General features: G+C 37.1%; 2 protein-coding genes across 3 annotated transcripts in view; one reads left to right on the top strand and one right to left on the bottom strand.

Annotated features, from left to right (window-relative positions):
- The window catches only part of DCAF17 (DDB1 and CUL4 associated factor 17), a 41,000-nt gene extending 39,574 nt beyond the window's left edge, over nucleotides 1–1,426 (bottom strand). The window contains exons 1-2 of the mRNA XM_039855945.1: nucleotides 988–1,426; nucleotides 470–573 (exon numbers count right to left, since the gene is read on the bottom strand). Of these exons, the coding sequence (XP_039711879.1) occupies nucleotides 470–573; nucleotides 988–1,113 (230 nt within the window). The 5' untranslated portion in view covers nucleotides 1,114–1,426. The remainder of the gene's footprint in view (nucleotides 1–469; nucleotides 574–987) is intronic.
- Nucleotides 1,427–1,536: 110 nt separating this feature from the next.
- The window catches only part of METTL8 (methyltransferase 8, tRNA N3-cytidine), a 61,749-nt gene continuing 45,164 nt past the window's right edge, over nucleotides 1,537–18,121 (top strand). The window contains exons 1-2 of one of the 2 annotated variants that reach the window (XM_039855948.1): nucleotides 1,537–1,813; nucleotides 11,003–11,123. The gene's annotated coding sequence lies outside the window, so the exon portion shown is untranslated. The remainder of the gene's footprint in view (nucleotides 1,814–11,002; nucleotides 11,124–18,121) is intronic. The other variant, XM_039855946.1, reaches the window with a different exon arrangement.

Raw genomic sequence — 18,121 nt, 5'->3', positions numbered from 1 at the left:
AGCAAATGTGGCAAAATCGTGATAGTTTTTGAATCTAGGTAATGGGTACATGGGGGTTCGCTATACTATTCTCTACTTGAGCAAGTTTTAAAGTCTTTTTTTAACAGAAGAGGCAAGTACTTCCAAAACAAAACATTCTTCTCTAAAGCAGCATCTAATTATTAGGTACTTCGCTGTCTTGATTCTGTTATCTTTTAAGCAGAATAAAATAACAGTGATCTAAAAGCAATCTACCATTTTGCGTGCACTAACGTAATTTTGCTTTAAATGGTATTAACAAAGATGAAACCTACGACTTTAAACAAGATTTTAAAATTACAGACATTTAACCACCTACTCTTATTTTGGACCCATTTTTCCATTCTTCTACTTCACTAAACTCTAATGTAGGCATGTAGTTCTATAAAAATAAGTGTTAAGATCAACAGTGAGGTGACTTACAGGAAAAAAAAAATTCCCCCCAAGATACCTGCTGACACAGCACCGATAATTATCAAAATATATTCTTCCTCTCTCATAGGCTATAGGTGACTTGGAATGAGTTGTCCAAACATTCTTAAATTTAGTACTTTCCTGAAAGATAAAGGATTTCTGTTTAGGAAATAACTCATAAGCCTCTACTGTGCACTAATTTTTATGTTGGATAGTTAAATTTACAGTTATCGAAGAAATTTCATGTACGTTACTTAAAAACGCTATGTTCAAATCTTACTCTGACTCACTCTCACGTTTTAAGTGGGGTGACCACCCTTTGGAGATTGTTTGCAGGAAGATATAAGAAGCTTAAAAAAATAAGAGCATCTGGCGGTCCTATTAATATCTGCTTACTAATCCCCGAGATTCAAGGCATGCATTCCCCTCCCCATTACATATGACCTTCTTAAAAGAGGGCTCTACCGCGTAAAAAGTGCACTCCAGCACAAGGCTTGAGACCTTCCCCAGGCACCCCGCTGCCTTTCATCCCGCTCCCGGCCGGCGGGCAGTCACCTGGCACACCAACGCCCGCAGGATGCCCAGGTTCGTCCTCTGCACCACGCCTGCGTCGCGCGAGAAGAAACCCAGCGCACGGCGACTCAGCCGGTGGCACACATTGGGCTTCTGGATTGGGCCCATAGAGGCACGGGCCGGGCCGCGGGGTTGGCAGGGCCGAAAAGGGGTGCTCCCCTAACCCCTGCGCGGCAGCAGCCGCTACCTCGGAATCTTGAGGCCCCAACTCCCTGCGGGGAACCAGGAAAGCCTAACACGGGGAGCCTGACAGGGAACACACAGTAGCGGGACGAGGGACTACAGAGCCGGCGCCGCCAGAGCGCAGACAAGAAGGAAGGAAAAGACACTTCCTTTCTGGCCTGCCCTCCAAACGCTCTCCGTTTACGGACCCGGCTGTGGACAGTGCGTGGTCCCGTAACGCGCGGCCTGCCGAAGCCGTTCCCTCACTGGGAAATGTAGTTCCTAATGCCCTCTAAGGGAGCCTGGCTCGTTGCCAGAACTACAGTTCCCATCAGGCAGCAGGGACCGAGTTCCGGCTCGCGCCGCGTCTTCCAACCCGCCGGGCGCCACCTCCTCTGGCCGCGAGGAGGCTGCGCTGTAGGGCGGGCTCACCTGTTTGGTCTGCACGCGGTCCCGGGGAGGCCCTGGGGACGCTGTGCTGCAGGTGCCAGGTTTCTGTTGCCTGTGCGCACTCTGTGCTCAGGCATCTGTCTTTTGCCGCCGGGCGGCTCTCAGCCCCGGACTTTCTCTCTGGGAAACCCTGGCCGGGCCCCGAGAGAGGCGCTGTGTCGAGTGCGACCACCCAAAGCAGCGTCGTGTGCTAAAGGTACGCCCCATGGCTTTCCCTTTAGTCGCACGTTGGACAATGTAGATGAGGTTGACGGTTAAACATTTGGGTCTATAAACACTATGCTTTTGTATTATGAATTACTGGTGGAAGATGCTGGCATTCCCACCAAACTAGGGTTGAATTATTCTTTTGTGGCTTGCGAGAACACAGGCTGGTTTTAAGATAATTGCTGCATTTTCCTTCTCCTTTCCCACCGACCTCCTTATTGGGAATAAGATATGAAACGTTTACATTCTGATTGGATTGCCTAAGATTTCACGCTGATTCCTCTAAATAAAACTAAAATAACTAGCCCCACCTATACGGTCAAAGTTCCCACTACACTACATTTTCAGTAATCATGCACCAGATGTGTCCCATTGCTTTGCTTGTAAGTCCCTTGAGGTGCTGTCTTTGAGTCTCCCACATGGGCTTGGCATGCTACCTCTTTTTTAATAGCAAGAGAGAGATGGCATCTGACAGAGCAAAAAAGTACAATACTGGGTGAGTGCGTTGAGTCACAATTTAAATGTTTAATAAAAATTTGCCATATCTCTTTTTAACCCTGCTGAATTTCCTTCAGGGCCTGGGATTTTGCTGATTTTTCATAACTTATTTACAGGATACTGCGGAGTGCTTTGTGTATTTTTAGAGAGCGCTATAATAGTTAATTTGCTAATTCATGAATGCAGCTGTAACTGAGAAAACTGGGACCCAGAAAAGATAACTGGATTTTCTTTCGTTCAAATGAAATTCAGATCATTGCTGAATTGAATTCATCATCTCTCTTTTCTCCTTCCCTTTCATCCCTACTTCTTTGTCTTCCTATGGTCTTTACCTCACCACCAGGTCACCCAAGGGACAGTCATCCTAGATGCCTTCTTTTTCTTACCCACAACCAAGTCCTTTTGATTCTAACTCTTATCTATGTTCTCATCCTATCCCCTGATTAATTTAGGGCCTCACTGTTTTATCACATTTTTATATTAATAGCCTTTTTTTCTGCCTTAAATACTTTCAATTCCAACCCTCCACACTACTGCCAGAGTGATTTTTTAAGCACAAATCTCTCATTTTCTAATTAAATCTTTAAGTGTCTCCCAATCACCCAGAGCAGAATTCCTTAAACCCAAGTAGATAGCCAGGATTCTCTATTGTTAACTTAAAATATTTTCAGCATGTTAAATAAATGCAAACATAAAACTATATATGAACTCCTTATGTTTTATCTTTTTTATAATTGTTAAATAGTTATAAGTAAAATGCAGCAAAACTATAAAACAAATTCAAACGAATACTTATTCATTGTTACCAATGAGACTGTTTTTGCTGGGCCTAACACACTCTAAAAGTGAATGGGTACTGTCCTCTATGGCATAACTTCCTTATAGAAAGTCCTGTCCATACTGTCTTTGTGTCAGTGCCCTCACCTCTTTACTTAAACCACTGCAAAAACTTCCTGTGTTCAATGTGTCATGATTGCATTTGACCTTCACTTGACAACATCATTTACATAAAATAGTCCTCATTGCTCTCGTTAGCTTGTGCCAATGGCAAATGGTACCACTTGTTTGCCAGTGCACTCTAAACACAAATGTGTGAACTGAAATCTTGTGACAGTAATCACTTAAAAGGTGGTCATCCTGATGATCCAGAATATCCTTTTGTTAAAGAATTTTTGTTTTAGATTTTTATCAAATTGAAAATAAAAAGTTTGAGAGAAATCTCTTAGCCTTGAGGCTACATGTATGAATCCCTAGGAGTCTATATAGGTACCTATAGGACAAAATCAGAATCCCTTAGTGTAATATACAGGGTACTATCTGCCTTTTGCCCACACTTCTAGCCTCATCTCTTTTCCATCCTTAGCATTGGCTCTGTGGTAGTGACTTGTTGTTCACTTGCTCAAGCCAATGTGCCTTTACATTTCAAATTTTTCTTTTATGGATCTCCCTTCCTCCTCTTCTCTTAATTATCTCAAGACTTATCCCAGGTATCACAACTCCAGTCTAACTCTTTTCCTGACCACTCCACTTTAGTTACAACCTTGTCTCTTCTAACATGTCACCCCTCATACATTGGTTGTGGCCCTATATTACAAATGTCATTTGTTGAAGGGTCCCTCATTTCTCCACAGATCTGCAGTGCTAACTCTTGTTGCATATCAAGTTTACATTCCTAGATCTGTTTCTAGGCTCTGTTTTCTATTCCATTGTTATATTTTTTTCTGAACATGTGCTAATAACTGACCACTTTAATAGTAAGGCTTGAGAGCTGGTAGGGCAAGTCCTCTACCTTATTCCTTTTCTTTAGGAGCATGTTTCTTTTTTTACAATTAGCAGTTTTCAATGTATTTTCGAATCAGCTTAAGTTCCACAAAAAACCTTATTGGAATTTTGATTGATATAACATTGAATCTGTGTATCAGTTTGAAGAGAATGATTTATTTGTCGTGTGAAATTATCCTGTCTATGAAGACAGTATAACTCTCCATTTATTTAGACCTTTAATGTCTGTCAATGAAGTTTTATAATTTTTTTCTTAGAGGGTTTGTATATTTTGCAACTTCCTAAGTACATTATTATATTTTTGACCAGTGCTGTAAGTGGTGTATTTTTAAATTATATTTCCTAACTATATTTTTTGCTAGTCTATAAAAATTCAATTGTCTTTTTTTGTATAATGATCTTCAGAACCTTGCCAAATGTTATTTTTTTTAAATAGTAATAATTGCCATTTGTAGGGTTTAGGGGATTTTTCTATATAGATAATCATGTCCTCAAAACTGTGACAGTTTTGTTACTTCCTTCTCAACTCTTTTACCTTTTATTTCTCTTTCTTTTCTTACTGTGCTATCCAAGACCTCTAGTTCATTTTGAATAGAGCCAGTGATAGTGGACATCCTTATCTTATTCATGTTTATAAATGAAATACTTCTAATATTTTACCATTAAAGATGACACTAGGTTTTTGGTAGCTACTTTTTTATCAGGTTAATGAAATTCTCTTCCATCCCATATTTGCTAAAAGTCTTTGATTTGATTTTTAATCATGAATGGGTATTGAATTTAATCAACTTTCTCTGTATCTGCTGAGGTGATTATATAATTGTTTTCTTTTACTCATAATATGATGAACTATAGAAATATATATTTTCTGATGTTAAACTAAACGAGTTTATTTAGATAAGTTTTTGTGATTTTTTTTTTTTTTTTTAATACATTGTGGGATTTGGGCAACTGCTGGCTTCTGTTCTCATTTAGCTTTCTGGACCTTTGCTAGCTTTTGGACTTCAGGATTTTCTCTTTCTTCCTTACTGGCTCAGTGGTGTATTTAAAAAGCTATATTTTTAAATGTATTTAACCAGCCTTTTGGGAATATTTATAGCAGAAAGGTTTTTGGCGATTGAGGTTCACCAAGTTATCAGAACTAGAATGCCACTTTTGTGTATTTTTAGTGTAATTGCTTCCGTTGATGTAAGACATGACCACTTACCACCATTTCTGTCTTTTCTTCCTCTTGTCTCTATGCACAGCCATTTCTCTCCCTGCTGAAAACGAGGAAGCAGTGTTTTGTGGTAGAAAGAGCATTATACAAGGAGTCAAAAGGCACAAGTTATAGTGCTAGCACCACCACTTAGTGAGATCTTGACCAAGCCGCTTATCCTGAGTTCCATTCAATTGTCTGCTAAGTGGAAACACTCAGGATTGAAGTGAGAATCACATGAGTTTATAAATGTGAGCATGTTGTAAGGGGAAAGAATGAGAAGCAATTATGTCAGGTACATTGTTAGAAAAATGTAACAGAAACAGGGAATTTGTGGTTGATTGGTAGCACAGAGAATTTTTTTTAGGAAGGTGAAACTATTTTGTATGATTCTGTAATGAAAGATACATGACACTGCATTTGTTAAAACCCATAGAGCTTTACAGCACAAAGAGTAAACCTTAATGTATGCAAAATTTAAAAAATAATTAAGAAGAAGTGGGGATTCCAGGATGGAATGCAGACTGTGACAAAAGAATCTAACTACATTACAAATTTATGCAATAGCATCACTGAAAGTGGCCAGGGAAAAGGTGCTGACCTAAGTAACTTTGGAAACAAGACAGTAAGACAGCAATAGGACCTGTACATGTACACTGTAATCTAGTAGATAGTTTCCAGCAGAGGTATAGGTTAACAATCCTGAAACCACTATACATGTGTACTGGAATTGAACAATTAGTAACTGCTTGGTGGATGATAGGAACTAGGTTTCTTAATGTTGGAGTGGGAGGTTATAGTCAAGCAAGAGGGGAAGGCTAGAATGATCCATGTGGTAATGGATTAGAGCTAGAAACATTAGTATGAAATCTAGTTTAGTTTACTATAGATACAGATGGATACTTAGAGATACATTTATAGATAAAGATATGTGTATAAAGATACGTGGTTTAGTATACACACATCTATTTCCTTGCTTTGTCAGTTGAGAGGACCTGGAAGCAACCTGGCAATAAGGAGCACACCCGGTGCCCAAACCATTCTCTAATAAAAGGAATAAATGTTCTGTGGAGAAATGGCTAACTCAAAGACTGGGTCAAGGCACATACATCATGAGCCTGCAACATCTCGTAGTGCCAGAAAGTAAGGAAGTGCTCAAAAACAAAAACACAATGATGGAAGTGTGTCAAAAGAATATAGGAGCCAACTGAAAGAGTTCTTAATGGCCAAAGCAGGAACAGTTTGAGCAGCAAAGTAAATAAAGTAGTATTGAGTTATAATCCAAAATTTAAAATAATTATCTGTGAGCCCATACCAATATAAACAAATGATTGAATAAATAAATAAATAGGGGAAAAGAGACAAATCTCCCATGCAAAAGAATTCCAAATAATTTATTCAGATACTCTTAACCTTAAAGAGGTGGAGCATAATTCCTCACTCCTTAAGTGTAGGCCGCGCATAGTGACTTCCAAAGAATACTGTGTGGAAAAGGAGGGAACAACTTTACAGTGGAAAACCTGCCAGTCACTGCCTCAGCCAAGTGATCAAGGTTAACATCAGCAGTAATAAATTATGTTCATATCATATACCCTTGATATGATGTGGTAAGAATGGCAGTTTACCTCTGTGGTTTTCCTCCCTAAAACCCATAACCCCAGTGTAATCATGAGAAAAACATCTGATAAATATTCGTTGAAGGCTGTGCTACAAAACACCTGATCAGTACGCCTCAAAACTGTCAAGGTCATCAAAAACAAAGAAGAGGTCTAAGAAAATGTTAGAACCAAAAGAGCCTGAGATTTGGTGACTAAATGTCCCCTAGATGAAATCCTGGAAGAGAAAAAGAACATTAGCTAAAAACGAAGGAAATCTGAAGAAAGTGTGGACTTAAGTTTCTAATAATAATATTGGCTTATGAATTGTAACAAACATACTAATGTAATATTTTAACAGTAGGGGAAACTCAGATATGTGGGAACTCTACTATCTGCAACTTTTCTATAAATCTAAAACTTCTCTAAAATTAAAAGTTTACTTTAAAAATACAACAGGAATATGCTAGGTATCTCTGTATAGAGGCAGCATAGCTGTAATGATTAAGATTAATTCACTTGCCAGTCTGCTTGGGTTCAGGTCTTAGCCTTATTATTTACTAGCTGCGAACCTGGTTTATCTTAAGTAACTAGAATTACTTAACTTCTCTGCGCCTCAGTGTACTTACCTGTTAAATGGGTTCTTGGGAGGCACTTAGAGTAATGCCTGGCACGTAGACAGCACTATATAATTATTTGCTCTTTAGTTTGGGGAAAATCACTGTGATAATAGCTGAATTTCATTGAATCTTCAGCATACTGATTTTTAGGTTGGCACTCCAATAAAACAATATCTATAATGCTTTGTTCATAAGGGGTAAATCATTAAGATCATAAAGATTCAAGAGAAAACCGGACCAGAACTTGAAGATTCCTAGCCCCAGTTTCATGCTGAATGTAAAGTATTTACTGAGTGAATATGGAAACCACAAAGCCTGACGGGATCTAGTTTTTATGAGCATAGACGTGCCACATATAGTAATTCTGAAGTTAACTTTATTTGGTTTTCAGGAGATTCCTTACTAAAATGTCTACTTCTCTTGTTAAACTGATGTTCTTTTAGGATAAAGCACTGCCTACAGTGCAAACCCCTCAGATTTAGGATTCACCACCTAAAATTTTGGTGATATTTGAAACAAAATGAAATGTATTATGGAAACATGTTTTAGGCCTTTTACTTCTCTACCTAAAATACATACCAACTCTTTAGAAAACTCTTTACTTACCAGCAACTCGGGTAAAATAGTGTACTGAATAAAACGTAGAATCTGGAGTTCGGAGGCCTGCTTGGAGTGTGGGCTCTTGTATGTGTGTGATCAAGGCGATTCATGTGACTTCTCTGAGTCTTATCTCCCACATTTGTAAAATGGTGACAACAAAAATGCTTGTCCTGCCTTCTTCCAGTGCTTATAGGATTGTTGTAAGGATTGAATGTGAAAATTAATATGAGAGCTTTTTGTAAGTTGTAAAAACTATACAAATATTATTGTTATAGTAATTCTCAGGTTCTCAACCAGAATAAAACTCTAATGGGGCTTTATAGTCATATTAAATGTTGCAGTCGTCTGCACATTTCTACTTATTTATTATGTAATAAGGTGAAATCATTCAAATTTAAAATACTTTTGATGGTATATTTTCTCACAGGACTTTAGTTTTTACGATGCTTTTCTTTGGTATAACAAAGGAAGGCATTGTTTTAATCTGGAATTGTCTCTTTCAGAGGACAGTTTCAGGAAATGGTTTCTAAACTCTTCACTGAAATTAGCTATATAGAGAACACAAAAATATATATTCCTGTGATTTGGGAAGTTGATTCAGACACAGACTCTTGCTCTGGTGTAGAGCTGACCAGCAGAGGGTGTGCATGCTTTCCCAGGAGCTTGGCTGGGCAGACTTGACTAGTGCCATCTGTGTTTGCTGCCTGATGATAAAGGAAAAGGTTCTGGCACATCAGAAACAGTTGTAGTCGGTGAATAGGAAGTTTCTGGATAACTAGAATTTGACATTTTACCATGGATTATTTGTCTGTTTTCTACTTCCTTCTCCTACTCTTTGCCTTTTCAATAATTTATTTCTCTTTGAGGATTAACTTTGCCCTACCCTTCAGAATCTGAAGTTGTCTGCCCTACTTGGTCTAACAAATTGAGGTCTTTTAAAAGTAGCCTTTCTCTGGACTTCTTTGGCCCTAGAGTATTTGAGTCCTGAATCCAGCCACCCACAACACCTTGTGTGGGTCCCATTAACTGGTCCATACCATCTTTTCCCCCATGTAAAGGAGTGACCACCAGAAAAATTTTCAAACCTTTCTAGTCTTACTGTCACTGCTGCCTATACTATCTTTTTTCTTCTCTTTCTTCCCAAGCCTGGATCCTTTACCCATGAATATTACATAGAATTTGTATATTTAGCAATTTAAAAAATGTTTTTATTTTTTCTGATTATAAAGGTGGTTTAAGTTTACTTAAAATGAAAGAGAAAAAGAACATTTCAAGATGTGTTAAGAAGAAAATATAAGGATCTCTTTGAGCCTTTCAGTGAAAGATAACTACTTTAAATTCTTCTAGTCTTTGCCTGTGCATATGTATACTTATTGGTATATGTGTTAATTTTTAAAAATAAGATCATACTAAAGGTACTCTTTTGTACCTGACTTTTTTCCCCACCTAATAAATAATGGACTTCTTTACATATCAATAAATTTAGGTTTTAGTAATATTTTAAGTGGCCTCATAGTTTTCTTTATATGGATATACAATAATTCAGTCAATCCTCTAAAGATGAGTATTTAGATTGTATGGAGTTTTTCAGTGTAATATACAAACAATGGTGTGACAAATCCTTAAAATTCTTCTGATTATACTCTTTGGATATATTTCTGTAAATGGAATTTTCCATCAAACTTTTTCTTTAAAAATTTCCATATGTATTGCCCCAGTTCCCTTAGGAAAGGTTTCTTCAGTGCAGTCTCCCCTGACAGTGTGTGAAGATGCTTGTTCCTGCACAACACTGTTACAATGTTTCACCTTTGCCAAAGTGATAGTAAGCCATTGCACTATTTTTTTTTAAAGTAGACATTCCACTGTCCATGTCACCCCAGAAAATTAACCTAAGGTAGTAGTCCTCAAGCTTTTTAGTCTCAAGACCCCTTGACATTCTGAGAAGTTGTAGAGGCCCCCTCCCACAAGAACTTTGATTCATGTAGGTCACAGTTACCTATATTTACTGTATTAAAAATTAAATCAAAGAAAAGACTTTAACATTTATTTATTGCAATTTTAAAAAATAGTAAACCTATTGCATGTTAACATTAATAACATTTTTATAAGAAATGTTTTCCAAAAGGAAAAAGCTAGTGAGAAGAGTGGCATAGTTTTACATTTTTGCTAATCTCCTTAATGTTTCACCTTAGAGAAGATGACCAAGTCTTATATTTGCTTCTGCATTAAGTCTGTTATGATATATTATCCCGGTTGATATAGTTGAAGAAAATGTAATCTCATACAGATATATAAGTAGTTAGAAAGGGGAGGAGTACTTATAGTCTCTTGTCAGATGAGTGTGAATTCTCCTTTGATGCTACACCAAATCCCAATAAGTGGTAGTTTCTTAAAGGTTAACTGCAATATAATATTTGAAATGATATCAGTGAACTTTTCATACTCTGTTCATTAAAATCCATTGGTCTCTCTTGCACTTTGAATAGATCCAGTACCCATTGCATGATTTGTGATATCGTGTGTTGGCCACCTGGAAAATATTGGTTCACTGAGTTGTGCAGTTCTTCCTAATGTTGACACATTTTATTATACAATATCGAAAATACCTTATTCTCATCAGAACAGTGTTTAAGTGTCAAAAGCTGTTAAGCTTACAGTAGTGAATACACAGATTTAACAGAATTCTAATTTTTTGCTTAAAAGCTTGAATTTTATCAGTGCTAATATATGTTGTTATTTTTTTTCTTGACAGGCTTACTTTGTTTTTGCAAAAATGCCGAAGTAAAAATGGTGTTCCATGAAAAACAATTTTTAATGCTTCATTAACGATACGTTTAAGTGAAACTAGCTTTTTCTTTTCTTTTTATCTGTGAATGCATGGTTAGTGACGAAGTTAATGACCTCTAGTACAGTCTGGTGCCACTGCCTTGATAAAGACTAAGGTGTCAGCAGTTTTATCCACCATTGCCTGTACACCATCAGTGCAAATGTCACCACAATCAAAAGGCAAGTAACATGATATTACTATGAAAATAATTCTGACATTTTGGAGACCCTCGTAAAGTGTCTTGGGTATAGCTAGGGGTCCCTGGACCTCTAGTCTAAAGTAACCATAGGAACCAATTCTCTCACCAGTTTCTGATTTAGGAATCATTTGTGACCCAGTTCTAGCCAGTGAAATCTGAGAGCAAGTCTGTTGAGGAACTTGTGAATATGTTCCCTAAAAAGAGACATGAGAAAGAGATGATCCTTTTTTTCCTCTCCATGTTGCCATGTCCAGTGTGATGCCTGGAATTGCTGCAGCCATTTTATAAGTGGCAAAGGAAACCAGACTTAGGGTGAAGGTAATGCTGTGAAGAGCAAGATGGAGAAATGGCAGGAACCTGGGTCCTTGATAACATTATAGGACTGTGGATGAAACTATACCTGGGACTTGCTTAACCTCTGGACTTCCAGTTATGAGAGATATTCTTTATTATTTAAGCCAGGTTTTGAATAGGATCTTCTGTTATTTACAGTCAAAAGCATCCTCAAAAGATATTTATTATTAGTGTGATAGACATTTTTAATGACCATTTGCATTCCTTATATGAATACTTGATGATGTTAGCAAATTTTCTACTGAGATAATTTCTAATTATTTTCCAAGCATAACATATATTATACTGTTTTGCAAGTATCTCCAACAGTATTTTATGCAAACTTTTAGTTTTTTTCCTTTCTTTTTATACTTTATAGCTTTGGTATCATGTTCAAAAGAATCTTTTTTACCCCACTTTTTAGAAAGTATTCACCTCTATTTTTTTCTAGGCCTATTAAGAAGTACTTTTCATATTAAAAAGTTCGATTCATTTAGTGTTAGATATAGAGTAGGGATATAACTTTATTTTTTCCAAACAGGTAGCCTTTCTTAATGCAATTCTTTGACTGATTTGAAATACTAGTTTTATTACAAATAGAATTCTTATATATACTTAATGACTTTCTGGACTTTCTCTTCTGTTCACTGCTTTGACTCTATATCTTGACACTACAGACATGGCCAAGAGATACTTGCTTTATAGTATATTGTGATCTGAAGGGCAAGCACTCCCCCACCCCGCTTCACCCTGTCCCACCAACACCAACACCAACACCACTCATTTCTCTTCCAGTGTTTTTCTGGTGCTTCCTGCATGTTTATTCTTCCAGACGAACTTTTAAATTATTTGTTCAGGTTTCCCAAAAACATTTTTTTGAATTTTGATTGGAACTACTTTAATTTTATAGATGATTTTGGCAAGAATTTACATTTTTACAATACTGAATCTTCAACTTCAGAAACCCATGTACTGTCTTCCTATTTATTAACATTACTTTTATGCCCCTATATAGATTGTATAGCTTTCTTCATATCAGTCTTGTAGATTTCTGTCTAAGTTTATTCCTAGGTATTTCATATCATTTTTTGTTGTAATCATAAGAGCGATCTTTCCCCCTGTATATTTTCTATTTTTAGCAATCAATATATATTTTAAATTTCTAAATAAAAAAAAAAATCTTGCTTTTATTTCTAGTTAGTTTTGGCTTCTTAAAAAAGGATAAGCACAAAGGATACTATCATTTGTGGTATTACAGTGTGTACTGTGTGAACTTGATTTATGAGGTATGACTGAGACTGTTTAAGGAAACAGAATATACCAGAAACTATTTCTCAATGAATATGATTCTTCCAAGCTGGTTATGTTTGGAGTCTATACATTTATGGCAACAAGAACAACAATTTAAAGACAACAAAGGGTATATATCTTAAAGTAAAGAGTTTGCTACCACCATGGATATGAAAAAGAATCAATAAACTTGCTATGAGGACATTATCTGAAAATGGAATTTCAAAGATGTTTTATTATTATTAGAGTAAATACAAATCTCTTAAGGTTACTTATTTGAAGAGACAACAATTATTTTGTTACACATGTCTAGTTTTTAGTTAACATTACTTTGTAGACACAACTTATGTTATCAGGTGGCAAAAGATGGCTGACAGGTATTATGGGGGTTTTTTGTTGTTTTAAAAGAGTCAATATTTAATCAGATTGTTTTTGTATTAAATAAGACTCAAGTTGCCCCCAAGCAGTATGAATTGGCAGTGTTTCAGCTGTTTGGGAAAATGGAACTTGCCAGTTTCCTAAGACCATTTAAAATAAACAAATTTCTTTTCATATTATGGATTTTTTTAAATGTGTGGACTAGCTTTGTATCTTAATCACCATTTAAAATATTCCTATAAAAATGTGGTTCTGAGCTCTTAACCAACTTATAAATGATTTTAGAATTAAGACCTTTTATTGATTGAAGATTACTAAGGTTTCTCTACATGATATGCTCCTTAGAGGTTAAGAATATAATTAATGTTCTTAATTATTCTTAAGCAACTTGCTGTGACATTATTCATGGGCTTTTTAAGAAATCATTGTTAATGTTGACGTAAGAAACGTCCAAACCTGTAAAGAATTTTTATAAGTTTATTTAAACGAAAACTGATGACAATTGCCAGGAAACAAGATTTCAAATGCTTTTGAGATTAACAGTTTTACAGCTCCTTATATGCATTTGGTGTTAAGGAGGGAATGTAAGGAAGATTACAAGGAGGTGGGAAAAAGAATGGTGGGGATTGTATTACAGGGTAGTTAAGATTACATGCTCTCTTGTGGGGGTGGTTACGCCTTTGATGGGTATTACTTCTGGCATTTCAAAGGTATGTTAACCTAAGTGCACAAAACAGTGAACAGGACTGGCTTAAAAAGCTTTCAGTAAAGAAGTTACAGGCCTGGGGCATGACTACCCACCATGACCTGCCCACCTAGGAATTTATGATCAAATCACCCTGTGAGGTTACTTTCCATAGAACCCCTTCTTCATCCACATTAAATTTATTGGTTTTTTAGTTTATATGATTTCTCGGAATAAGGTTTATTATGTGTTTCGTTAAGAATGCTTGTATTCTTTTTTTCTTTGGGTGAACTGTCAGGCTCCAGGTCAGACACCTATGTGTGATCTTTCAGGCCTGACCATAGGCAATTACAAGACTTTTCCTGGAAGGCCTGTGGGGAGAAGCTGCCATTCCCCACACCAGAATTAATATACAGCCAGTTCATTTCAATTTTCTGGAGGGATTGCAGTCAAGGCCCCCATGGGCAGCCATGTGCATGATAAAGTTAATTCATATATCAGAACTCTCAAAATGATGGTTGCCGCAGTGGCCCAGCCCAGCCTTCACTTTCAGGAAACACCTGTCAAAGAAATCTAACATATATGAATCACAGCCCTCCAACTCAGCATTAGCTAGCTTATCTTACCCTAGAAAGTAGAACCCACTGGCTTTATAAGGAAATCTCTGCCTTCCTAGCCAATTATGTCCTGTTTTTTCATTGCTTCTTCTAAGGCTTTATAAAACTCTTGCTCTTGCCCCAAATCCCTTGGGAAGAGTGTTCCACTGCTTGTGAGGCACTGAACTTCCCTGTGGACGAAAAAAGGGGTCAAATGGAAAGGAATCTGACAGAGTGATCTGATAATAAATTTCTAGCTGGGCAGGTCATGATGGGTTGTCACACCCCAGGCCTGCCTTCTTTAGTGAAAAGTTTTAAGCCAAACCTGTGCATTGTTCTTGTGCATCTAGGTTAACACACCTTTGAAATACTAGAAATAATACCCCTCGAAGGAGGTATTAACCCTCTAGAGAATACATAATCTTAACTATTTTGTAATCCAGTCCTCACCTTGCCTCCCCCCCACCCCCCGCCTTCATGTAATCCTCCTTACATTCCCTCCTTAATGTCAAATGCATAAAAGAAGCTGCAAAACTGTTATTCTCCAGAGTATTTGAGATCTTGCTCCCCAGCATATGTCATCAGTTTGGCTCAAATAAACATAAAAATTCTCTACAGGTTTGGATGTTTCTTTTTTTTTTTTCTTTTTTTGGGGAAAAGAATGTGTACGATATTTATTAATATTTAGCTCAGAGTGGGAGGGAAACAGAACACACAGCGATACTGCCTATACTGCCTAACTCTTTCTGATAGTTTGGACATCTCTTACATCGACACTTCCAATCCACAGATTGGTTTCCCTTGAGTAAAGGACATCAAACTCGTTACTTAATTGTTTTAGTTTTGTCATTTGACAATTCATAGCCCAGATGCCTGAATTCGGAGGACTCCTTATTGGGGGACCTCTGTGTAGACACCTTCTCCATTTTGGCTCAGTACCATTCCACTCTTCACTCTTACCCTTTCTTCATACCCAGGTCCCCGAGTCCATGAAAAGACAGGAGCCTTTTATTCAGGGCTCCTGGGCAGTGAGATAATTCCCCCTATCTGTATTTGCATCTTCTTGATCCTTACTTGGTGTCATTCCACAGGGAAAAATGGAACACTGGTGAGCTGGTGCCTCTTTTTGTCTCTTACTTACACTGTTACAGTAAATAAAAGTCTTGATTATTACTTGCAGTTTGCTTTTTTATCCTAATTGGCCACCTCAACACCTGATTGTTGGACAGTGGGAGGTAGAGATGGTGTGTCTAATTATTAATTTGTGTGTGTGTGTGTGCGTGTGTGTGTTTCTTTTTTAAACTTTAAGGGGTGCCTTTTAGAAATGTTTCTGGAATTCATTAAAAAATAATTTGACTTCATAGTTGTGAAACACTATGTAGTTGTTAATGTTCTTTGTACTTTGTGACTTGGGAATTATCTCCATTTTACAGATGAGCCTAGAGGCTCAGGCAAAGTAAATGACTTTCCCCAAAATCATGATTAGTAGATAACTAAGCCAGGACTTGAACTTGAAGCCTTTTATATTCTGAATATTATTATATTTAGCACTTGCTACTGTACTATACCCCCACTTCATTGGTAAATTAGTCTTTCACCTTTGGAAAGTTTGGACTACTTAAGCATAGTGGAAAGCTTGCTCTTGTATTCATGAAGCCCTGTGGAAATTATAAGAAGAGACAGACTAATGATAACAGTAATATCAACTAGTTTATCGAAGCACTTAACCATGCACCCAGCACTATGCTACAAATATGCCACATAGATCGCCTCCTGTAACCTTCCTATATTTTGAAATAACCTTATTAGCCACATTTTATTGAGGAAATTGAGGTTAACAAAGTATCATGTGAGAGGTTATGTGGTAGAAAGTGGCAGAGCCTGGGTTCAGCATACTTCAAATCCTTCACCTCTTCACCTGAAATTGCTTTCCTAGGAGAATTGAGTCGATTCTGCCCTTCTTAGGGGTATTTCTGCTATTAAGGAGGAGTAAGAGTAGAATGCTCTGGAACAGAATCTTCTAATGTATTTCTCAATGTAGAAACATTTGTAAACCTACATTTAAAGAAAAAAATTCTCAGACCCCTGGGTTGACTTAAAATACCTTTAGAATATTGTTATGTAAATCCAGGTATAAGCTCCTTGTACAGAGAGCTCTTATTCAACTACAAAGTCAAACTAAGTAGAGAGCTACAACCACAAAGCCAATAAAATTCAAATTAACAGCATTATAATGTAACTGCTGATGTTTTACCAAAACTAAATTGTAGCGCTCATTATAAACAGGGTATTGACCACCAACACACAGGTTCTTTTGATTTGTGAGTCCCAGTAGCCTCTTTCTGTGAAAGTACGTGGGACAGCCGCCTTTAAGGGTGGTCATGGAGAGCAAACTCTGAGCATGGGATTCCCATATTGGAGCTGTATAGTGACTGACGTCATAGTGCGATCAAAGCATTCTGTAAATACTTACTGTAATTACTGTTGTTTTCTGTTCTTGCTAATAACCTTATTTATACCCTGAAATTATAATCATCCAAAGAAAGATTAAAACAAAATGTATGAGTTGCCTGAGATGTTGGCCTCACAGATGGTCACCCTCAGAGTTCATTGAAATTGCCAGAGTTAATCGAAGTTCAGTTTTCACCGCAGTGTAGTTGATACTTAAGTGTTTCTTACCTGTTGGCTTTTGCTATCCAACACAGTACAACAGTAGCACTTTAATTTGCTCTCATTAATGCTAGCCTCTCTGGTAATGTTAGTGCAGCTTTATCTAGATGACGCTTGTTCCTCTGAATGAAACCTTTGTACCAGCTTCCCGGCTGAGAAGAAAAGCTAAACAGTTACAAAGGTAAAAACATGAATGTCTCACTAATTTATTTAGTTAAAGAATGCTCAAAACCCAGGAAACATTGAGGAAGAGTTAACTTTTAAACAGAGGACAGGCATTTAGTGTATGATTAACAACAGTTTCTTTTTCTGATATTTCAGTGAACTGAGACAACTGGGAATCATTTTGGGGGAGCCTTACATAGAGTTTTTGCTCAGAACCAACTAAGTGCTCCAAGGATAATCTTTATAGATTCACACAGCCAGCAGTACTATTTGCTCTAGTTCTTAGATGCTCTGCTAGTAGTGTTGAGATTTGAGAATGTAATCTTAGGATCAAACTTTAACACCAAAGGAAAAAAGTCTTTCTTTGCCTCTACTTCTTAGTTGTGTAAAAGTAAACCAGATGAAAAGAATTGAGCGTTAAAATGTTACATTATTTACCATGATGCAAGAGTTCTTTGCTTGTATTGTGAGATTTGAGTACTGGAAAGAATAACTATGCTGTCTTCAGTCCCGAAACTGGACTTGCAGTGGCATTTCTTGCTATTTGATTAAGGCCCAAGAGAAGAAACAGAATTGAGAAAGATGAAGGGAGAGGAGGAATTCTAAGCCTTCTTAAATCAGTTACAACATATTAGCAACTTCAGTACAAATTGGCGAATCAGTATGTGGTCCTTCTTGCATGTATAGTGTACAAAAGTAGAGTGCAAATAGGTAAATTATATGTATATGATTAAAAAAAGATGTTTTAAAACCTTAGTAGGGTGTGGTCTCTCCAGTTAGACTGCTTGGGTTCAAACTGAAGCCCCATCAGTTATTGGTTGGGTGACCTTAAGCACATTGCTTCATCTGGTTGGGGTTTTT

The sequence above is a fragment of the Pteropus medius genome, unplaced genomic scaffold, assembly GCF_902729225.1.
Source record: "Pteropus medius unplaced genomic scaffold, Ma_sr-lr_union100, whole genome shotgun sequence".
Taxonomy (NCBI): Eukaryota; Metazoa; Chordata; class Mammalia; order Chiroptera; family Pteropodidae; genus Pteropus; species Pteropus medius.
The sequence above is the reverse complement of the archived record's forward strand: the minus strand, read 5'-3'. Positions and strand labels throughout refer to the sequence as shown.